The 21629-nt window shown below is 37.6% G+C and overlaps 1 protein-coding gene across 7 annotated transcripts in view; it reads left to right on the top strand.

Moving 5' to 3' along the window:
• Window positions 1-21629, top strand: part of RNF17 (ring finger protein 17) — a 40891-nt gene that overhangs the window by 13578 nt on the left and 5684 nt on the right. For all 7 annotated transcript variants that reach the window (XM_017831674.1, XM_017831676.1, XM_017831677.1 and 4 more), the window contains exons 13-31: window positions 708-869; window positions 1765-1954; window positions 2391-2556; window positions 3624-3814; window positions 4338-4476; window positions 4939-5086; window positions 5788-5903; window positions 6374-6494; window positions 7229-7346; window positions 10560-10781; window positions 11724-11874; window positions 12893-13011; window positions 13636-13726; window positions 14583-14693; window positions 15019-15319; window positions 16559-16722; window positions 17486-17605; window positions 20057-20137; window positions 20799-20924. In XM_017831674.1, the coding sequence (XP_017687163.1) occupies window positions 708-869; window positions 1765-1954; window positions 2391-2556; window positions 3624-3814; window positions 4338-4476; window positions 4939-5086; window positions 5788-5903; window positions 6374-6494; window positions 7229-7346; window positions 10560-10781; window positions 11724-11874; window positions 12893-13011; window positions 13636-13726; window positions 14583-14693; window positions 15019-15319; window positions 16559-16722; window positions 17486-17605; window positions 20057-20137; window positions 20799-20924 (2837 nt within the window). The remainder of the gene's footprint in view (window positions 1-707; window positions 870-1764; window positions 1955-2390; window positions 2557-3623; window positions 3815-4337; window positions 4477-4938; window positions 5087-5787; window positions 5904-6373; window positions 6495-7228; window positions 7347-10559; window positions 10782-11723; window positions 11875-12892; window positions 13012-13635; window positions 13727-14582; window positions 14694-15018; window positions 15320-16558; window positions 16723-17485; window positions 17606-20056; window positions 20138-20798; window positions 20925-21629) is intronic.

Raw genomic sequence — 21629 nt, 5'->3', positions numbered from 1 at the left:
AAGGATGCTGCAGATCTGTGTGTGTGGTGTGCCCTGATCAGTCATGCAGCTGACATTGAATTTAGATTATGATGTCCACCCTTTGCAGGAAGCTTTGTGGTGTAAAATACTCTTGTAAGAATTGAGTTGCTGGCTTCTAAAACCCTCTGACCCATTAACCCTCTGACCTTTGAGTAGCTTCAGAAGGAGAAATCTGCCTTTTGTATCACCAGTAGATGGAGGTAGCTGCAGTACAAAGGATTTGGATGCTTAGTCACAAGTACTGCCTTACATAGGGTCATCTCTTTGCTAGCTTTAGGCCATTCCCTGATCTTCATACATTAACGCTGATTAACCGTACAAAAGTCTCTATACCTATTCTTAAAGGTAGCAGTCTTAATCTCTAATTTGCTTTCTAGAAGCTTTCTATTTCTCTGTTGGAATACAAACTCTGAATTACCTACTTAAATTCAGGCTACCACTTTGTGAGCAGTGACAGAAGCCTTTTGTTTTGCAGGGTAGTATGAGGGAGGTAGTTCAAAAGAGCAATTTCATCAGAAAGCAAACATGCTAATAGTTTGAAACAAGTGTGAGCAGACTTGTCAGGTTAAAATCTGTTTGAGGTAATGTTGTTATGATTAATGCAACATCAGCCAAATTGTATGTCTGATGATACCTGTTGGAGTCACTTGGAGGGTGTTTGATAACTTGTTTTATGTCTTACTCAGGTTTGACAGAATTAGTGTTGGTAAGCCATGTTATAAATCCAAGCCATTTCTATATTCGGAGGTACTCACAGAGGAAAGAAGCTTTGGCTTTGGAGAAGAAATTGGAAAACTTCTGTTGTAATAAGAGTTCGTATCTCTGGCCTTCAGACACTTTGGAACTAGGTAAGTGGTCAATTTTTAAAGGTCTTCATGGCTTAAAATACTACCCTGCAATATGTATTCCTTAGTATCATGCTCCTTTTTTTATTCTCCTCTCCCCTGCCCCTTTACATAGTAAAGCAGTCCTTATATGTTCTGGAATCTACAATTAATTGTTTTAGAGAAACATTGTACACGTGATTTGGTAAAGTAGGCTTTTATTAAAACCTATGAACAAAACCAGTAGAATTAAAAAAAACTGCAGTTCTTCTCAACCTCAACAAATTGAGTGCGTTGAGTAACCAGAGCAGTTGAAACACCTGGCTGTGAACTTCATGTTTTCCAGCATTAGATGGCAATGGTTAACTGGTAGCTTGTAATGATGAGACTAATTCTTTATCTATCTCAGTAAATCAGCTTTCTATCATGCAAGCAACATTCCCTTCTAGTGGATATGATTTTTTTTTTAAATTCACTGAATAGAAACCATTCTAGGAGTAAAAATGAAAGGTAATAACACATTGCTAAATCACTTAAAATTATTTTCTAATCCACATGTTGATAATGTTGCCCACTTCTAGAATGTGTTTAGAAAACTGATGAAAAGTATATCATAACCTTATATATCAATGGTGTTTTGCCAGTTTACTAAGAGGTAAAGCAAGTTTGCCAGAAATGACTTATTAATACAAGCCAAACACTTCCTAGCCTTATGAACACTGTGTAAATGAAGGTGGAGGGAATTTCTAGTGGCTGTTGAGACAAGGTTTTTACTGTCTATCTTTATTTTAACAATAGCACTTTTGCTATGTGTGTGGAGAATGGGAACAATGGAATATTATGCATAACTGTAGTAATAATTCTAGTGTGAAAAACTTAAAAATACTTAATTTAGCCCTTTTTATTTGCTTCCATATAGGTGCTAGAACTTTTATTAAGAGTAAGGAGACTGGAATGTGGTGCCGCGGAACTATCACTGAACTAATTCCCCTAGAAAGTAAAAATCAGAGGAAGCCTTGTGGTCCAATAAGATACAAAGTGTGTGATGTTGCATTGCTGAAAGTATTCCTGATTGATGTTGGAAGCTCTATAGTTTTAACTTTCTCAGGGTATGTTTCCAGAGAGAGGTTTTTGTCTGCAGTTGTTCTTAACTGTTGTTACTCAAGAAGATCTCTACTGAGAAACAGGTCCTTCCTCAGCTTCACACAGATAACCAGATACCCAAATGACACTAATATCCTCTACGTACGTATTTCCCACAGAAAAAGTGGCAGTGTATTTAATTACACAAGTGTACCAGCCTTCATACATTGAAATATTTAACTTAGACTTCTGTTGTAAAAGAGAGCATGTGAGTCCTCAATGCTTAAAAAAGAAAAAATTACTTCATTGAGACTTTCTAGTTCTGTTTCATTGACATAACATTATGCCAAGTGCTGCAATAATGACCTCTGTTGTGAATCTGGGGTTTGGTTTGGGGCTTTTCAGGTGTCGGGTTTGATTTTTTTTTAAGTTCGTACTGCATTTATTCCCATTGAACATTAGCTATGATCCCACTGAAAGGCCTGATCCTACTGCTCTGCAAACTATTGAAACAGATGACATTTGTCTGTTTGTAAGGAAGTCTGATCAGCGTATTGAGGCAGAACTTGCAGCTGTTCCTCCTTTAGCAGTACGGTGTTCATTGAAGGATGTTGTTCCCAAAAATACAGTAAGTACAAGCCGCTTGAAGTATTTCAGGAGCTTTTTTTTCCTTAAGATTTATATTAAAGAACTTAAATATGTAATTTAAAATTACTTTATTCCACTATAAACAGAATTAAATTTAAGAGTACAGATGTAAATAGATGGGTTGCATTGCTTTTGTTGGAAAGGAAACGAGCTTATAGCAGTCTGTCTTAAAAAGCCTCTGGGTTTACAAATACATGTTTCAGGCTTAAATCTCACTACTCTTAATTTAGATGTGTTCTTTTGTCAAACTTAAAAACAAATTCCAGAACTGATACTTTTATTTCATGTCTGTCTGATAATGATATGCAAGTAGTAACTTTCAAAAATCATCCAGAGAAGAAATGGCTTCAGAATTTTTAAGAGAACCTTTTCAGGGATTGTCCTTTTCTTAATTAAAATTTTTTGCCACCTGTTGAAAAGGGTTTGTTCTCTTTCAGTATAATAACAAGTAAAGTACTGTCAGTCTTTATTCCATTACAAAGAAAATGATATATATTGCAGCATTATTTTTGTTTTCTTCACACCTAAAAGTCTCAGACTTGCAGTATCAAATGAGAAATGCATTAACTTGATCCCAGAGAAATAAATTCTGACAGGCTTTGAGATAGACAAAACATCACACAGGATGTTGTGGAGAGGAGGAATGAGTAAATTGCCTAAAGTATATTGTACATTTATGTTAAGACATAAGATAATAACCTTTCACATGAATTGGGAGAGTAGAAATGTAAGTTGTGAAATGAAAGAGCATAAGACAACTCTAGCTGATCCATCAGAACAACCAGAGGGGATTAAAACTTGAATCTTCGGAGGAAACATGCTGGAAACTGGAGCCCTTTGATCTGACTGAGTTTTATACAGTTAAATACACTTATTAATCCATCATAAAGAATTCTATTTAGTGCTGTCCTGGCTACGGACTAGACAGTCTAACTGTGTTCAATATTTCATCTGTGCCTCCTTACTTGTATTTTATTTTTAATTGCTATTTGTATTTTTTGTTTTAACATTCTCTGACATCTTCATAACTTTTTCTTTCTAACACAGGGTGAAGGTTGGGGAGAGGAAGCAAAGAAAAAATTTTTAGAACTGGTAAATAATAAAGTTGTTTCAATGATCGTATTTAGAGAAGAGGATGGTGTTCTCATTGTGGATTTGAGAAAACCTCCATTCAATGAAACAAGCAGTAACATACCAGTGTCTCTGAAGGATGCATTAGTGTTCTTAGATTTGGCAAGGTACGTGTTTTCCTTTAGTTTATGCTCCTGTGCCTTAACTGATAATGGAATAATGCTTGCAAAGTGAAGCACACAGGGAAAGGTCATTGTTTATTTTGAGCATAACTAGTTATGATGGCTGGAGCAGTGGGAGATAATTTTTTACTGCATTTGTATTCCTCAGTTAATTGCTTTTTCTTTTGAGGAAAGGGAAATCTGAAAGAAAATGGTTTGTCAATGTGTAGTGGAATCTCACCTTTTACTTTATTTTCTTTTACAATGTAAATAGTACACTACTGCATCCCATTTTAGGAACCAGCTGCCATATATCATATATCATTCTTTATATGTTACATTTGTGATGGGACAAGATAGAGATAATGGACTGTACCAACTTCAAGAAGGAAAGTTTAAGCTATAGATATAAACATGAATCAAGTTATTTTTATAAGACCATTTTGTGGGGTTTTTTATGAATGTAAAAGGGTTCCTTCTCGGTTAATTTTAACTGAATTTATTCCAGATTTCATTTTGTTTACCTTAGGTTTAGACTACAGCTTCCCAGTCAATTAGAAAATAATACCATCTTGCACTACAGTCCGCCTAATATTCCACAAGAAGGAGAAGAAGTCTTTGTAGTAGTTTGTCACATTAATAGTCCAAGTGATTTCTACCTCTGGTTGGTAAGTGTAGAAGTAAAGTCTTTTTAAATAAAACCAAACAGACATTTTAATGTTGAGCTACTTGTAGTCCACACTAAATAAGCTGTAACTTCCATTAAGTTCAGCTTAGGATTCCTAGAATTAACAGATAATATTAATTCCTGCAATCCTAGTTTGGTCCTAGGTTAATTCCAGGAGTTCTTAGAATCCCAGAAAGTTGACATTTTTTGCCAATTATGTTACATGGTTAATTCCTATGTGTGTATGTAGTGTTTTACTGTTTAGAATGGTGATTGAACAGGGCAATACTCAGCAATTGTTAGGCTCTTTAATTCGCTTCATGTATTCAGAACCACTTTTTAATTTTGTGAGAAGACAAGAAAGTACACTACTAGAAAAAAAATATCCCTTTAAAGAGCAAAAATGCCATGAGAAAAGAACATCAGGTATGTATATATGTTTTGGGGTTTTATTTTATTTTAGAGAGAGAGCCTGGAATCTTTTCCAGAGAAAATTCAGGAGTTATATAAACATGACTGTGGAGAAGAGTCAGAAATTTTCTGCCCGGTTGAAGGCCAAGCTTGTATTGCAAAACAAGAGGATGGGAATTGGTACAGAGCACAGATTGTAGGTGAGGTATTGATCTTTCACTCTAATTCTGGCTTGCAAAATCAGTTGTGCAGCTAAATCGGAGTCACACACTGGATATAAACAGTAACAAATAGCCATTGTTTTTCCTAAGGATTCTGGTACTAACAGGTTCATAAAGTCAGCAGTATTAATTCATATTATTTTGCTATTAATAGACTGGTTATACATCTGCTTTTTTTAAATAAAAAGAAGCAGTATACTTCATTTTCTAGAGACTGTTGAAATTCTAAGATATAATTATTGTAAATAATAATTCACTTAACTATTGCAGTTGGAACTACAGCTTTGGCTATTATAGCCAAGCCCATGAGTGTATGTAGTGTTGGTTAGTAATTCTCTGTAGTAATTCCAAAGGGGATGGGGGGGGGATGTGCTTATGCTGACCTCTGTGTTGCCTGTATGGGCAACGTGGCATGTCTGTATGCTTACATGTCTACTGGGCATGTGTTTAGTGTGCCAATGTCTCATAGAGAGGTTAGGTGTTAGGGGACCAAAATGCCAACACTGTCACTTCAGGAACCTGAAATGGCTGGCCCTTAAAGAAAATTTTATATTCAACTGTTATACTGTGTGAATGATAATATAGTGGGAAATTTCAGTTTTGCTCTGAAATTCTGGTGCTTTAACTTGCATCAGATAACTATTTTTTTGTTCTAATAACTTGGGTTATTTTTCTTGAAGGGCTGCCAAGTTGTCAAGAAGTTACAGTAAAGTATGTTGACTACGGCAACACTGCTAACTTACCTCATAAAGACATACGCAGAGTAAAAGAGGAGTTTCTAAGCTTTCCAGAAAAGGTAAATAAGTGCTTGCCTGGATTAAGCACTCAGAATTTTGCTGGGGTTCATGATGTGAGTGACTTAATATGTTTTGGGTGTACATCTTTGCTTTTTAAATAAAATAATTTTTAAGGATTTAGAATTCTTTGAAACATGAATGAACACAGGATTGGAAAGTCAAGCATTCAGAAGGTAAGAGTATCAGAAATGAGGTTGCTTTTGCAGCTTTATCGTGTTGCAAGTAAGCATTGATAAGGCAAGCAGAAGTAAGCTCTTTCTACTTCAGCAAGCATGTATCTGAATTTGAGGTTCATGCTCAGCTGACTGGGAAGAGTTACCGCTACTAAAGCATGTAGTGGTAATGTGGAACCAGAAGCCAAGGTCATGCAATCTTGTATGAGTGCAAAGCAAAGTCTGTGATTCAGTTGTAATGAGATGGTCCTGATACATATGTGATGTTGGATGCATAATTTTGGGTTATTCCTCAGGCAGTCAGGTGTAGGCTGGCTTGTATTGAGCCTTTTAAAGGGACAAATGAGTGGAACAGAGAAGCCAAGAGAAGATTTGAAGAAATTACTGGAGATAAACTTATGCTGTGTTCGGTAATTGGTAAGTTATCAAGAGTGTATTAATCTTTCTTTACGTATTATTAAGTTGACTTAAATGTAGAAACATGCACTTTAATATTTAAAATAGTATTTATTTGAAATGCTTATGTTCATACATGTTGGAGGTACCCTGGAGTGAGTATGTCTAAACGTGAACTAACTGGGGGAGATGTAACAGGTACAACTTCTGGCAAAAGCTCTGTTTGTCTTCTCTTACACACCTCGCCAGCATTAGGTGATAAAGGTATTCTAGTGCATTCAAATGGGCTTGTTTCCATAAGTACTAGCTATTCTTGACACTTCCTAACATCATTGGTAGCTGGGAGTGTGAATGCTGCCACTCTAAAACATTACCCCCAGAAAAAAAGGAATTTCAGATAACATACGTGCCTTAGTAGGATTTTTCTTAATACTGTTTATTGTTCACATGCAGCTTGTTACTTTTCAGCCCCTGTGGAATGTTGGTTTGGAACTCATAGCATAAATGGAATTAAATGTAGCAGTTGGTTTCTTTGTACAACAGTATTTTGTAGTGATTGCTGTATTTTCAGTGAATTTTAGATATGTGCAGAGCTAAGCCTCTACATATTGTTGATGTTCAGAATTAATTATTTTATCTATCAAATGTAACTTTACAAAATTCTGTCTTCTAGTACCATTTATTGTATCTCTAAAATGACAAGTAGTTTTTATACTGTCACTAATTGGCACTATGTTTATATTATTAATCCACAGAAATTTTAGATAACAGCATCTTATCTGTTGAACTCTTCAATTCCTCTGCTAATAATGGGAGAAAGTTTAGTATTAACTGCCAGCTAGTTGAAGAAGACCTAGCATCCTACATACCTGGGTAAATACACTGTTCATGACTTAAAGTATTTGGAAATACTGAATTTATGTATCAAAATTACTGGCCTCTGTATGTCACCTCCAGTGGCTGGAATTTACCACATTTGTGATAATTGAATTTACAAATCACATTTATCTGGTGTGAGTTAGAGTGTAAGTCTGCAGCTTGATAGTTGAATTCTCAAACTAAGTCTTGACTAACATAATGTGTTGAAGTTGTAATTGATTGAAAAGTTGGAGATTAGATGTTTTCATCATACTTGTACTGTCCTTAAGTTGCCAGATCTTCCCAAAGTGTTCATTGTTAAGGTTCCCATTCCCCTGTAGTAAGAAAAGAAATGTGTTTGTAACCTGCACCTAAGGTAAGTCATCTCTTTGGAAGGTCTGTTACTAAAAGTCACTCAGGTGTTTCTTCAGCTGTGGTAGCGACAGGAAGAGTTGGGAAGCGTGTTGGGGATAATGAGGCTCATAAGGATATAACACTACTGCATTTTATTTGCTGGCTTTTTATAGGTATAATCCCTGGGCTGTATTCATGAAAATCTTCGATTATTCTTCCATTTAAAATGTTTGAATACTGATGGAAATAGATTGTTCAAAAGGAAGTTTTTATTCCAGAAGGAAATTCCTGTATTTGCTTTTTTCAGGAGGAAGCATATAAGTGGATTTTCATCTCTCAACTCAGAAATACAACTGAATCGTAGTAACACTTAATTCTTGTATTTGTCACAGCCACAGTTTTTAGTAAGATTTTTGTAAAGTTAAGCAGCTTTATTTAAACCTGAACAGCTGAGTTGTTTTGTCACTGTCACTAAGGTATTTTGTTGTGTTGCATCTATGTTTAGATGGCTGCTTCCAGCCTTCAGTCAAGTGTATATCATTTTAACATAAGTTGCTGTGTAACACTGGTAACTTGACTATTGTTGATTTTTTTCATCACTTACGCACTTCTCCTTTGGTTTGACTGGGGAGAAAATGAAAGAAGCGGGAGCAAGAAAACTCATGGGTCAAAATGAAGGCAGAGAAATTGCTTACCAAGTACTGTTGCAGGCATAACAGAATTAATTTAAATAGTTATTGCTAATTAGCATAATTGTTTGATTTCTGATTCAGGCATTGGTACACAAAAGACAAACATCTATATATAGCACCTACCCTTCCCCTTCCCCTGGATCATATTTACTCCAAGCACCTCTTGTCCCCCTCCTACACTCAGGTTACACTCAGTCTCTTCAGGGAGGCAGTGAGCAGTGCAGGGAGTTGGGTTCAGGGCACAGCAGTTTATCAGTGTTGCTCCTTCCTTCTTTTAGTCCTGTGCTTCAGCATGGACCCTCTACAGGCCTCTGTCCCTCAGGAGTGAGCCTCTTACCTCACAAAATACTTTCTGTTCTTAGGATCTTGGGGTTCCCTATGTTGTCTCTTCAGTTCCTGCTCTCTCTCTCCTTGGTGTTTTCTGCTCTTCATTAAATTAGCAGTGCCATCAGCTTCACTGGAGTAAGTGCTCAGCCCTGCCCTGTGGAGGGGGTGTTGCAGAGCTGAGTCTGCCATGGAGCAGCACACGGCCTCTCCTGTCACAGGTGCCCCTTCAGCCCCTGTTCCCAGCTACCAACATAACACCCAGTGCACCATGTTTTTTGGTTGGAATTATGTTCCTGTTGGGGAGCAGGGGCAAAGGGGTGGTTTGTGGGGACTTCTGGCTTGCTTTGTTTTCCAGTGTGTGTGAGTATCTAGCTGTTCAGAGATCATTTGTCACTCTTTCTCACCGAATTTCCCATTTGTGAAGATGAATGTCTGCGAAAAGGCAAGACCAGATAACGTAAACCTACTGTAGGTCATTTAGAGTCACACTTGTGGTATGACTACCTTCTGTGATTAATGCAGTTGAGGGATACCCGAGTCTCCTCTAAACTAACATAATGTAAGTAGGAGAACACTGCTCTGTTAAAGCTGACTTGCTGATAGGCAAACATCAGTGACCTTACTCTTGTGTTGGGATAGGAGGTAGACCATACAGAATTCCAGAATGAAACCTTGGAGTCTAAAATCCATTCTAAATGGATAGTCTTTTTCCTGATGAATCTGCAAATATAATGCCATTGTGGAGTTACTAGAAAAGGGATTGTAAGGCATGTAACATGTATTCCACTTGGGAGAACTCTCCGTGGCAGATTGTCTCTGTGCATTTCATAGTTCAGACTTGTTGTTCACAAGGTAAGCATATTTCTGAACTATGGTGTGCATTTCTTTCCTGGTTCTGCAAATTAACTGGTTTTACCCAGTAGTTTCCAAATACCTGCATCAGGAAGATGTGCGTAAACTACCGATGTAGTGGATGATTCAATACTTAAATACAAAGGAATTTTCTCTCTGACAGAGCACTTTGCTTTCTTCTCCTGGAGGAGAAGACAGGTAGTTAGGTCTCTGAAAAGAGAAAATAATTTCCTCTCAGAGGCCCAGTAATGGCCAGCAGTTAAACTCAGGCTTGCTGTCTCCTTCCGTCAGTGATATTTGCAAGAAACCAGTTCTTTTGCATTAAAGGATGTTTCTTCAGACTGCAATCTGTTACAATCTCTAGGTGGCATAATCCATGCAGACTTGTACTGAGGTGGGCTGTGGCTCAAAATACACAGCAGGCAACTCCTGATTGCTGCTGGGCTTCATTTTATCCAATCCACACAATTTAAACAAGTTTTTGTCAAGGTATTGCCATGACTATTTCGTCTAACACTCTGCTTAGGAAAGTGCTAGTACCAGTTAATGTTGTATTTTTATCCTTAGGGAATGCTAGAAAGTTAAATGTTTTGCTAATGTTAATATTCCTTACATCTGAAAGGAATATTTACACATTGTAGGAGTTGAATGTTGCAGCTTTTACTCAGAGACAACATTGCTTTAGAGATGCATGATTCTGGTAATTTGATATCTTTTAAGCCAAACACAAACATTGGGGTTCAGCTTTCACTGGCAGCCTGGAATGCATAGTGTTTCCATGTGACATGAAAACGTGCAGTGAAACCTTCCGAAGGAGGAAAAAAAATGTTACTATCGTGAGAGTTTCATAAATAGCATTTATAAATGTTTGTGTTTTGTTGGGATTTTTTCTGCTTTTTAAAGTTATGATTCTTGTCATGTCAAAATGGGATTATCGAGCGATTTTCACTTTGTTTAAAATGTGTTTAAACTTCCCATTCTAATTATTTTGTGCTCTTTACAGGTACACCAGAAGTACTGCAGTAGGGCCCAATGAAATATGGGATGATCCTCCAGAAGAAAATCCTAAAAGCTTGGAAGTTTTAAATCCTATAGACATGGAACCTGTGGATGAAGGACGTTTCAGATTGATTTCTAACAAAGAGATACATGGGAGAATTAGTCACATTGTGTCTCCTAGTAAAATTTTTGTACAGTTGCTGTCATCAGAAAGTATACTGAAAAGGTACTAAAATTCAAAGAACTTCTCTTGAGTTAAGATGTTCTTACTACAGAGTGGTGAGGTATAGTTAGAACAAATTCTGAATAGGGTTGCATTTGACACTGTACTTTTTGAAGGCTGCTGACTTATGTTGCTTTGTTGAGGAAAGCATAGGAACAAAAGACAAGTTGGCACTATGTTGTAGTTTATTAATACTTCTGATTCCGAATTAAGTACATGATCTGACTTCTATTTCAAATCAGTTTTAATGTAGTAAGTATTGGGGCCAATGCAACACTGTCCAGAAAGATTGAATCTTTTTGTTCTTTCTTTTCCCTTTCCCATTCCTTCATTAGAAGTCTGGTTGAATAATACCAGTATCCTAAGTCATAGAATTACTATAGTAGTAGTAATTTTTTTCATCATGATTCCAGTAAACTGTTAGGAAGTTTGAAGAAAATTTCTAGACATAGTGTATCAGCCATCTTTGGTAGATATTTAGGTAACATTTAGGTAGTAGTGCCTACTGTTTGAAGACAGTTAAGTGGACATGCTGTGGCTTACCATAAGTTGCTTATTTTCTTATTTATCTTTTTACCTTCTTGGTTGTAACTACCTAGAGTTCCATTTAATTAGTCATGACACTAAATGAGCACCATGCTCTCAAACTGTCAAGAGAAAACACTGAATCTTTAAAATAGTGCTATATAATGTGGTCAGGATCGCTCAGATTAATTCCATGGTTTAAGAAAACATGGTAGGTTTACAGAATTTTAATCAGGGTGCGTGTGTTTTGTAGCTCCCATTTCATGTATTTCTGTGTCATGAACAAAAACTACAATACTGTGTGTCTGTTAAACAGCTGCTGAAACTTTACTGTATGCTAGTTAAACAGTGATTGACTCAATAAGCCCTTCATTCATTCTGTAAAATTTTACCACTAGAAAAGTGTCTTTTGAATGTTAGTTTACAGGAGGAGATGGCTTCCATTTACGAAGAATCCCAGCCACAATCTGTGAAGTGGGAAAGTAGTATGCACTGTGCTGTTTACGTACGTGATGTGGGAGAGTGGCAAAGAGGTCAAATAAATAGGATTGTCTCCGAAACAAGTGCACAGGTAAACAGGTTTCATGCTTTCATTTCTAAACTTGTAAGCATTCATTGATTAAAATAAGGTCATATCTTTGCTTCTTCTGTGTTAATATTTTCTCATATGGTCTCTTGCTTTTCTGGAGAGTTAAGTTGTGTGTTGCTGCGAATAAGTTGATTGTCTCATCAAAGCTCAAATGCAGGGAACCTGGTAGTTGAAGAAGGCTCAGGAGGTAGACTTCCTGTATGTTTACACTAAATTTTGGAACATGGTTCAGATTCCCAAGCTATAGTCTTAATAATTTAAATTAGATTCCAGAAGGTGTGTGAAGCTGAAGGTCACAGTAATTCAAACGGTGCCAGTTGAAGGTTGTGCAACACCACAGAAACATATGTAGTCATGCTGTTGCTTCAACCCTAAACTGGTGGTGATACACTTTGCCATGTAGGTATAACATCTTCCGCAGTAACCTCTCACACAGTGCTGCTTTAAACGTATTTTCTTGCTCCAATTTGAAAATAGTGAGCATCAGAAAAAGCATTTTGCAACTAGATACTTACTTGCCTCAAAAATAAGAGTGGCTTTGTAATCATGCAGATAATCTAGGACTGGGTTACCATTGGTTCTCTACAGCATCATTGGGTTATACCCAGGGGTCATCTTAGTAGGAAGCAGAAGTGAGAATTCCTATACTTCTGGTTTGCATCATCTGGTTTCTGAACCTAAGAGCCCTCAAAAAGCTATTAACCACATCAGAATAAAAAGCAGGGGTTGAAGGGGAGCGATTTCAGCAATTTTTGGTTTTACAAAAGGTCTGTAAATTCATTTAACCCCCTTTGAGCACATTTGTGTGGTTTATCTCCTTGCTATGCTGTGGTAGTCATTTGTATTGTGTGATGAAGTACTTCATTACCAAGATTCAGCAAATGGCTTTTGCAATGTTTGAAATTTTTTTAACCTCTTCAGGCATGCTTTGAATTATCATTCCTTACAGATAACTCTGAGAGGTTTTTTTCTGTTTGATTTTGTTTCTTGCCTGTAATAGGTAGTACTTTATGATTCTGGAGCTGAAAAAACAGTGGAGATCAGCTGTCTAAGAAAACTTGAGGAAAATATGAAGACAGTTAGGACATTAGCAATAGAATGTTCATTGACAGATATAAGGTAGGCTTTCCCTTTTACTGAGTTGCAGTGTTAGAAACTAATGATGATATAATTTTTTTTCCTGTGTAAGCACTGATTATCTAAGATTTGATGTGGTTTCCTTTTTGAATAAAGAAGAAGTGGGGTGGTGGCTGTGATTTTGTTTTGTAAAGGTTTGGGGGTTTTTTAAGGGTTATACTACGTAGCAGTAAAGTGGAAACTGTGCTGTAGAAATAAATAGTATTTATAGGATGAATTATAAAATAGTGAACAGATTTATTTCACTGAATTGTTCTTCCCTCGGCTCAGAATTTGAGATGAATTAAATCTTACAAAACTGCAAGAAGGTCTCTTCTAGACTGTTAAGACAGGTGTCATACTTCTGGAACTCATTGTCCTCCTCACTTTAAAATTTTGGTGTTATACTTCTTTTATCCTTCCTGTCATAAAGATCCGGAAATGAATAATCATTTCATTTTACTGTCGATTAATGGAGATTGGGTTTTTTTTCCTGACAGTTCAGGAAGTTTGGGGGGAAAAAAAAAAACCCCAAATCAAAGTCTCAGTAAGGGGGAGGGTTTATGGTTACTCTCAGGAGACACCAGCTTCTCTTGTACTAGAGACTATCATTTGTTCTGTGTTTAGACCAACAGGTGGAAGCACACAGTGGACAGCAACAGTGTGCGAATTCTTATCCTGTTTCCTAACGGGAGTACAAGTAAAAATAATCATACAGGTTTGTAATCAAAACCAGTAGTATTTGTAAAATTTCTGCCAGGCTGTCTGTTAAAATATTCAGAGAAAAACTGAATTACTCTTAAAAATCCTGAATGGAACTTGCTTAGATAGCTGTTTGCTGTAGGGAAAAAGCTATATTCTTCTTTATAAGAAAAGGTACTTTCTTATTTCTGCTATTTGTGTTATTCACCAGAGCATTAGAGCAGTTTGGCTACCTAGTGTGGAAAGAACTTAGTCTTAAATATATTTAGTTACTGGAGAATAATATCTGTATTTTTGGAATCACTGGGTGCTGACGTCCTTTATGGACAGATAAGCAAGATACTCAAGTTGTTGGTGAGAATGATTTCAGCAGTTACTATATTAATTTTCAGGCATCAAAGACGGAAAGAATTAATCCAGTGGTGTATCAATGTCATTAGTAATTGATTTATTTTTCCCCTCTATTAAAAAAAAAGTATTAATTTAAGGGTTTGGTTTGTTCAGTGTCTGTTGGAGCTGCCAGTGAGGTTTTACATTATGTAAGGAAATAAAATCAGTGATGAGTGAAGTTACTTATGAGTGGGTTTAAGGCTCCTGCTGGAGGAAAGCAAGTATCTGGCACCTGATTCTAATAAAACAAGACGAAAAAGCAAGGTTTTATTCTGTTACTTTCTTTTTAATGCCATGTTCAGAATAGTTGATAAAATGTTGGGAACTGTCACATGGATTAAATGAGTTTTGTCTTCTGATGGGGATGTCAGTTGTCCAAGGATGTCTGATTTGCAATCAGTACCAATAAAATGAAAAATCTGCCTGTAGTTTAGAGGAAATGCATATTGTAATATGTTGTCCAGCTCTCTCATTTTTTCCAGGAAAGTGATGGGGCGTGTGCATTGCCTGTGAAAATTCTTTACAAAGATGAAACAGGAAAAATGATCGATACTTCTGAATACCTTATTGAACGGGGTTTGGCTCTTAGAAGCAGAAGGTTTGGATGCTTTTATATTCTTTCAGACTCTGATATTCACATTGGGATAAGCTAATAAATAATTTAAAAATTTGGATTGTCCTCTACAGCATATGTAGCAACAGAACTCCATCTTCAGTGAACTTATTTGAGCATAATGTTATTTATTATATCTATTGCACATTTCAGTTCTCTAGGTTGGTAGACAAGATGTTTGACAGTATTTTAACAAGCATTTGTCACCTTTGTGTGTTTGGTTTTTTATTTCTATTATTGTATGCTTTGGCACTTCTCAAGTTCTTTGTCAGTTAATATATTAATATGATTTGATTGAATCTGCTAGAACTGATACAGCTGGTGTGGCACGCTCAGTCTCCAAGGAACATGTTAAAGTATACGGAGAGCAAGAGAACACGCAGCTGGATGGTTATAATTCCAAACCTGCATGGGCAAGAAACAGAGCTGTTCCAGAGGAGAACATCACTGTTTCAGAGAATGAACAAAAACCTTTCAAAACACTGCCTCATTCAGGAATGGATGAAACATATAAATTTCCTGTTGTACCTGAAGCAAAAATTTTTCAAGCCATAGTGAGTTGCATTGGAGGTGATGGAACTATTTATATAATACCTAAATCATATGGTAAGTTTACGTAGAGGAAAATACATTTGTCTATGAATCTGAGCAGTCTGGTGTATCAGAATATACCAGATACGTGTTCTAGTATACGTGTGCTGAATCAGAACACAGTTCTAGAAGATTCCTATTGGGAGGGGTGCTACTGGGAGGTGATGTGTCCTTGGGCATGGAGTGTGAGGGGCAGGTGCCCCTCTCCCATGGGGAGAGGTCCTGCAGCTTCCCAGCAGAGGAAACCCAAATCCCCAGGAGATGTTGCTCTGTCCTTAAATCAGCTCCCCTGTCCTCCCACCATCCCAAGAAATCCAGAAAACCCAAGCATTTGGATGGGCAATTTACTTGCCTTTCTTCTCTAGGCAGTATTGGGTAAGGCAGCAGGTGCTTTATTTTATAATGTTGAAATTGTGATACATTTTACTATTAAAGTAAATGAAGTAACTTACTTAAAGTAACTAAGATACAGTCATAAAGATTCTTACAAATTAGCCTGGTTCTCATATATTACTGGATATTTTCCTGCAGTTTGAGCTCAGTACCCAAGTTCCTTGGGCTCTTTATTTGTATTGTGATAGATTCTGTACCTCATAATGTTTTCTGTTGGAAATGGATTAATTTTTATCTGACAGATGCAGTGTCAGTCTTCAGTAGCACGATAATATATCACGCTTTAGAAAAATGTTTACATACAAGAACATTAATTTATGGTTTTTGCTCCACAAGTACATTTAACTACTAGATCACACCGTAAAACTTTGAGATTCAAAGTACAGGAACCCCACTTGCCCAGGACTGAGTTGTTCCTGCAGTTAGTGCTGTAGGCTCTACCCACAGCAGAAGAGGTTCTGCTGGACACCTGCCTTGTGGTGTTTCATGGTGTCCTACCACTGTCTTTGGGAGTCTGTTGTCTTGTGTGTGCTTTGTATGGCTCTTGTATTAGTCCTGCCAAGGTGTTGGATACAAAATTTATAGACCCTTCTTCTCTGAGATTAGAATCCAGAATTAAGGGCTTCAGAATTAGAAATGCTGTTTACTTTTCATTTTAACTAGCAAGTTGTTAATGTTTACTAGATGTTGAACATACATATCGTATCAGTGTTGGAAAATATTTTTTGTAGCAGCATGTGTATTTTATCTTTATATATGTCCTCATCTGAATCTGCTGGGTTTTAGTGATGAAAATATTTTGTATGAATATGTTATAGACTATTTTGAATTTTTTTTTTTTTTATTTCCCCCTCACCCAAGAAATTGCACTAAGCAGATTGATGACTGAAATACAAAATACCTTCAAAGGCCTTGGTCTTCTTATACCCTACTGCTGGAAAAAGGGAGAAGCTTGTGTTGTAAGAGGATCAGATACCATGTGGTATCGAGGTAAAGTTGTAGAAGTCTGCAGTAGTACTCTCCAGGTAGGTTTGATTATATGGGGGAGGAGGGTGTATGAATGTGTGCATATGTATGTTAAAAAAAAAAGGCAAATAATCCAATCCCCTAAACTAAACTTAGGATCCCACACTTTTTCATTCAGCTGACCTGACAATGCAGATGCTCGTTTTGCTTAAAAGTGTGATTACTTTCCTGAATTTTACATTTATTTTCAAGATGAATTCTGTCTACCTGTTTGAGTTGTCACCATTTTTCCCATAGTTTTCCAAGTAATGGTAATGTTTCTTGAGTAAAAAGCTACCTTTGGTCACCTGTAAGCAATCCCTTTTGAGTTTTTGGTTCTTTTATTGTTCATACCACATTCAGAGTGCTTTGAAAACAATTAGGTTTAGCATCCCCCTGCCCTGTCCCCACCCAGAAAGTAGTGGCTCTCTGTTTCTTTTGAATTCTTTCTGCTGCACAGGTATAGAGCTACTTTTTCTCATTAGTTGTTAATCTTACCTAACCTCTTGAGTCTGCTCATGATTTTTTTGAGTGTAGATTTGCAAAGTCTTGGCACTATCCTAGTTCACAGATTCTTGCAAGAGAAGTTTAGAAGCTGAACTTCTAATCTGCCATACCATTTTTTAATGCTTTCCTTCATTTCCACTTTGTCACATCACCTACTTACCATTATGCCATTATTTTTTTCTCTAAAAAGTGGATGCTGTAAATGAACACCTCCTCCTATTAAACTTTACTGAAATTATTCCTACTTTTTTAAATTAAGCTTTGCATTTCATATAGGTACAGTACATAGACCGTGGTTACATAGAGAGCATTCCTCAGTGTCATCTGTATCCAACTACATTTTATACTGATATTCCTCCGTTTTGCATCCCATGTCAGCTCTACAAGACATTACCGGTGAGTAATGGCAAATTTGTGTTAGTAGGTAGCTACTCACATCAATGCACTGTTTAATCATAGAAAAGTTTGGACTAGTTGCTGGTGTTTTTTCTTGCCTGTATGGATTCAGAGAAGACCTGATGAGGATCATTTCAGCAAGGCAGCCTTTTATCTCGAACAGACAGATGGCTTTATGAAGGGACTATGCTTCAAAAGCAGCTATCATTGGAGTTAAAACCTTTGTGAGACAGGACACTGCAGTAGTTGGCAGGATGATACACTGAAATGGCAATTTGTTTTGTAATAGCAACAAAAAGTAAGGCCTGGATTTCTTAATGCAGAATGGCCAGAAAATCATAGATCTTCAAGTCCTGCAAAAGTATTTCTGTTGTTCTGAACTCTGCTGTGTAGGAAACAATCTAAGCTAATACCAGTGAATTGTTCCAGGGGTTTTTGTTAGTAAGTAATTGGTAGGTAAATAACATCTTGACATATCATCACACCTTGTTTGATTTATATGGTGCATTTAGTAGATTTGAATTACTGAAATTACTAGCTTACTTTTAAAATTACTTTTAAAGAAAGCCTTTTTATTGCTGGAAGCAGTTAAAGAGATGAAGAAAGACTGCAGCTCCAGCAAGGCCAGGGGGGTTTGCAATATCCATCCTGCTGGTGCAGACTTCAGACTGCAGGAAATGCCTGGACCTACCTCCTGGGGCCGGGACAGGCAGCAGACCTGCCTGCAAAAGGTTTGCCCATGTTGGGGACCTCCTGCAACAGGTGGCTGAGCTGCAGGAGGTGGTGAGAGGTCTGTGTAATGTCAGGAAAGCTGAGAAGGAGTTGGATAGCTGATTTCAGGTGCAGTCTACAGTGGCCCTACAGCCAGTGGCTGAACAGCCAGAAACTCTCCCAGTGGCACACAAAGAAGTTGGGGGGGGGGCAATAATGCAGAAGAATGGAAGCTTGCAATGGCAAGGACCTGCAGGAAGCAGAGACTTCCCCCAAAGTTCAAGGTGCACTCGTGGAACTACTTTGACACTCTTGCAGGCTGACGAGGACAGGCCTGTCACATCAGCTAAGGCAGCACCATCTGCTCCCCGTGCAACCACCAGTGCAACTAACAAAGAGTGATGGGTGACAGCAGTGGGTGCTCTCTAGAGAAGTGTGCTGCTTACTGGGGGCTTGTATCGTGGACGTCACGGGGTGACTGCCAGGCCTCACACCATTCACTCACTAACCTGCTGCTGTTTCATGTTGGCCCCAGAGATACAGCTGGGAGCAGTCTGAGCAGTATCGAGAAGGGTTGCAGATCCCAAGAGCGGTAGTGAGGTCTGTGGAGCCCTGGCAGTTTTTTCATCTGTCCTGCCTGTGAAAGGGAAGGGATTTGGAAGGGCCAGTCCAGTCTGGTGAGTTAAATTGTTATGGAACTGGTGCCACAGCCAGGGGTTTGACTGCTTGCACAGTGGCACTTGCTTTGAGAAACCTGGTCTGCTGGGGGCCTAGGGGGTCCATCTGTCAGAGAGGGACAAGAGCATCTTTGGTCATAGGCTTGTCAACACTGGAGAGGGATTGCAGATCAGCAGGAGAGCATTTGAAGAGCACCACCTGTTGGAGCAAGTCCAGAGGAAGGCAACAAAGATGACCAGAGGGCTGGTAAAGAGAGACTGAGAGAGGTGGGGCTCTTCAGTCTGGAGATGAGAAGGCACCAGGCAGACCTTATAGCACCTTCCAGTATCTAAAGGGGACTACAAGAGAGCTGGGAAGAGATTCCTTACAAGGGCATGCAGTGACAGGACAAGGGGGGGATGGCTTCAAATTGACAGAGGGCAGGTTTAGATTTGATATCAGAAAGAAAAGCTTCACTATGAGGGCGGTGAGATGCTGAAACAGGTTGCCTGGAGAAGTTGCAGATGCACTGTCCCCAAAGTGTTCAAGGCCAGGTTGGATTGGGCTTGGAGCAACCCGGTCTAGTGGAAGGTGTCCCTGCCCACAGCAGGAGGGTTGGAGCTAGATGATCTTTAAGGTCCTTTCTAACCAAAACCATTGTATGGTTCTGTGAAAGACGGGCTTGTAAGCCTTTGGGATTGGGAAGCAAACAGATACTGTGGAAAATAAAGGAAGTATTTCAGGTATTGTGTTTTGCTGTCTCTTATTTTAGATTAATTCTTTGTCTTTGGATTATGCTTCAGGCAATCGTGTACACTTACGTTATTATGTACATGGTAAAGGTTAGACTTGGCAAGCCGCATCTTTCTAAGCCATTCCACAATCTGAAAATTGGGAGTTGGTGTTGTCACATAAGTTGTAATGCACCAAATAGCAGATAATATTTAAATGGTTGTAGACAAATCAGATAAGGATGTATATTTTCAAATAAGTTTGTTTAATGATAGTCATGTATTTTCACCTGGTCTAGGTGATTACTTATCAGAATCTTAATGTGTGGATTTCTTGCTTCTCTCCAAATAGATTGGAAATTTTTGGCAGCAGGATGCAGTAGGTTGCCTTCAAGAACTACTTACAAATGAAGAGGTTGAAATACATGTTGAGGTAGCTTGCTTTGTTCATAGATGTGGAAGCTTGTTTTTCAGGACTTTTTTTCCCTTTTAACTGGTATTAAAAATAATATATGAAGGAACATAGTAGTAAATGTATTTCTTAGACAAAAATAAAACTAAACTTGTTTCTCCTGTGATTTGACCTTTATTATAGTTTTCAGGCCTTAAATGTGTCCCTTAGAGATAGTCACATTTTTTCATCCTGTTTATATTCTGTGTTGCAACAGCAACAAGTTTATGCAACAGCATAAATTCTTCTAAATTCTGTTTTAAGTGATTAAATTTTGACATAGTTGAGACATGCTTAAATTTTTATCTTAACTTTATAGGGAAACATCATCTTCATTGCCTGAAAACAAGCAATTTCAAATAGTTTAATTTCTAAAAATAAATAGTGAAAGGGAAGGGTTTGAATGAGCAAACATGGGATAATATTTCAGTGTTCAAATGAGTAGTTGATGCTGCCATTCCAGAGCTAGATATATTCTAATTTGTGTCATAACTTACGTTAGTAGCCATCCTTACTTGTTTTGTATCTTTGATGAATGAATTTGGTGCATGTCAGCATGAGAGGTTTGAATTTCCTGGTCACTATTTCTAAAACCTCAGTCACACTATTACTATGATATACCTGTTTTGTCTTGTGTAAACAGAAATTACCAGATAACCCATGGGACAAATTGTCCATCAGGCTGTATTTTGGTGGGATTTCGCTTTCATCCTTCATGGCACACCAGAAGTACTGTGTTGCTGAAGACTGTCAGGATGTACAAAAGCTGGTGAGACTTGCGTGTGTGTGTCTATTTCACTGTTGTTATTCCAACATTAAAAAGCTTACTCAGTTTCTTGTGACCTTTGAGGATTGATCTGTACTGTTTTGTGATGTAAACAGCAGTGAGACAAATACACAGGTCTGCAGCATAACAAGTGTAGGTACAACATGTGGATAAGATTGTGTGGAATAGTGGGTTGCCAAGAGTTTGTTCCTGGACTCCATAATGAAAACAAATTTTTGCATTTGTGTTCAAAGTCCAGTTAGTTTTTGTGTTCCTCTAAAACCTAAAATGCTAGGATAGGTTAATATTTTTGTCACTTGAAGGAATTAGTGTTATTCATAAAAATATATCCAAGGATGGAGATAATTCAAACTAAATTGAATCAGGTATTTCTGCATGAACCCAGTGATTTCTAAGGGAATTACCTGGGTTCTTTATTCCAAATGTCTGTTGTTCTTTAGGGAAGGATTGAATTTTTCACCTGTCGTCACTGTCCTAAATCCTGCATAAGTAACTTCTCTGTATTTTATTTAAATTTTTTTCTTGGAATCTGAGGATCAGGTTTATTTAAATTGCTAAGACCGTTACTTCATTTTTCTCTTAGTTCTGTTTAAGCCTGCCAGTGTATTTTTCTTTCCAACATACATCTTGGCTTCAGAAGATAATTTTACAGTAGAGTACACTGCTGTCGCTGCAGTGTACGTTTTG

Source organism: Lepidothrix coronata, unplaced genomic scaffold (assembly GCF_001604755.1).
Source record: "Lepidothrix coronata isolate B3197 unplaced genomic scaffold, Lepidothrix_coronata-1.0 Scaffold194, whole genome shotgun sequence".
In the NCBI taxonomy this organism is placed as follows: Eukaryota; Metazoa; Chordata; class Aves; order Passeriformes; family Pipridae; genus Lepidothrix; species Lepidothrix coronata.
This window is presented reverse-complemented; position numbering and strand designations above follow the sequence as displayed.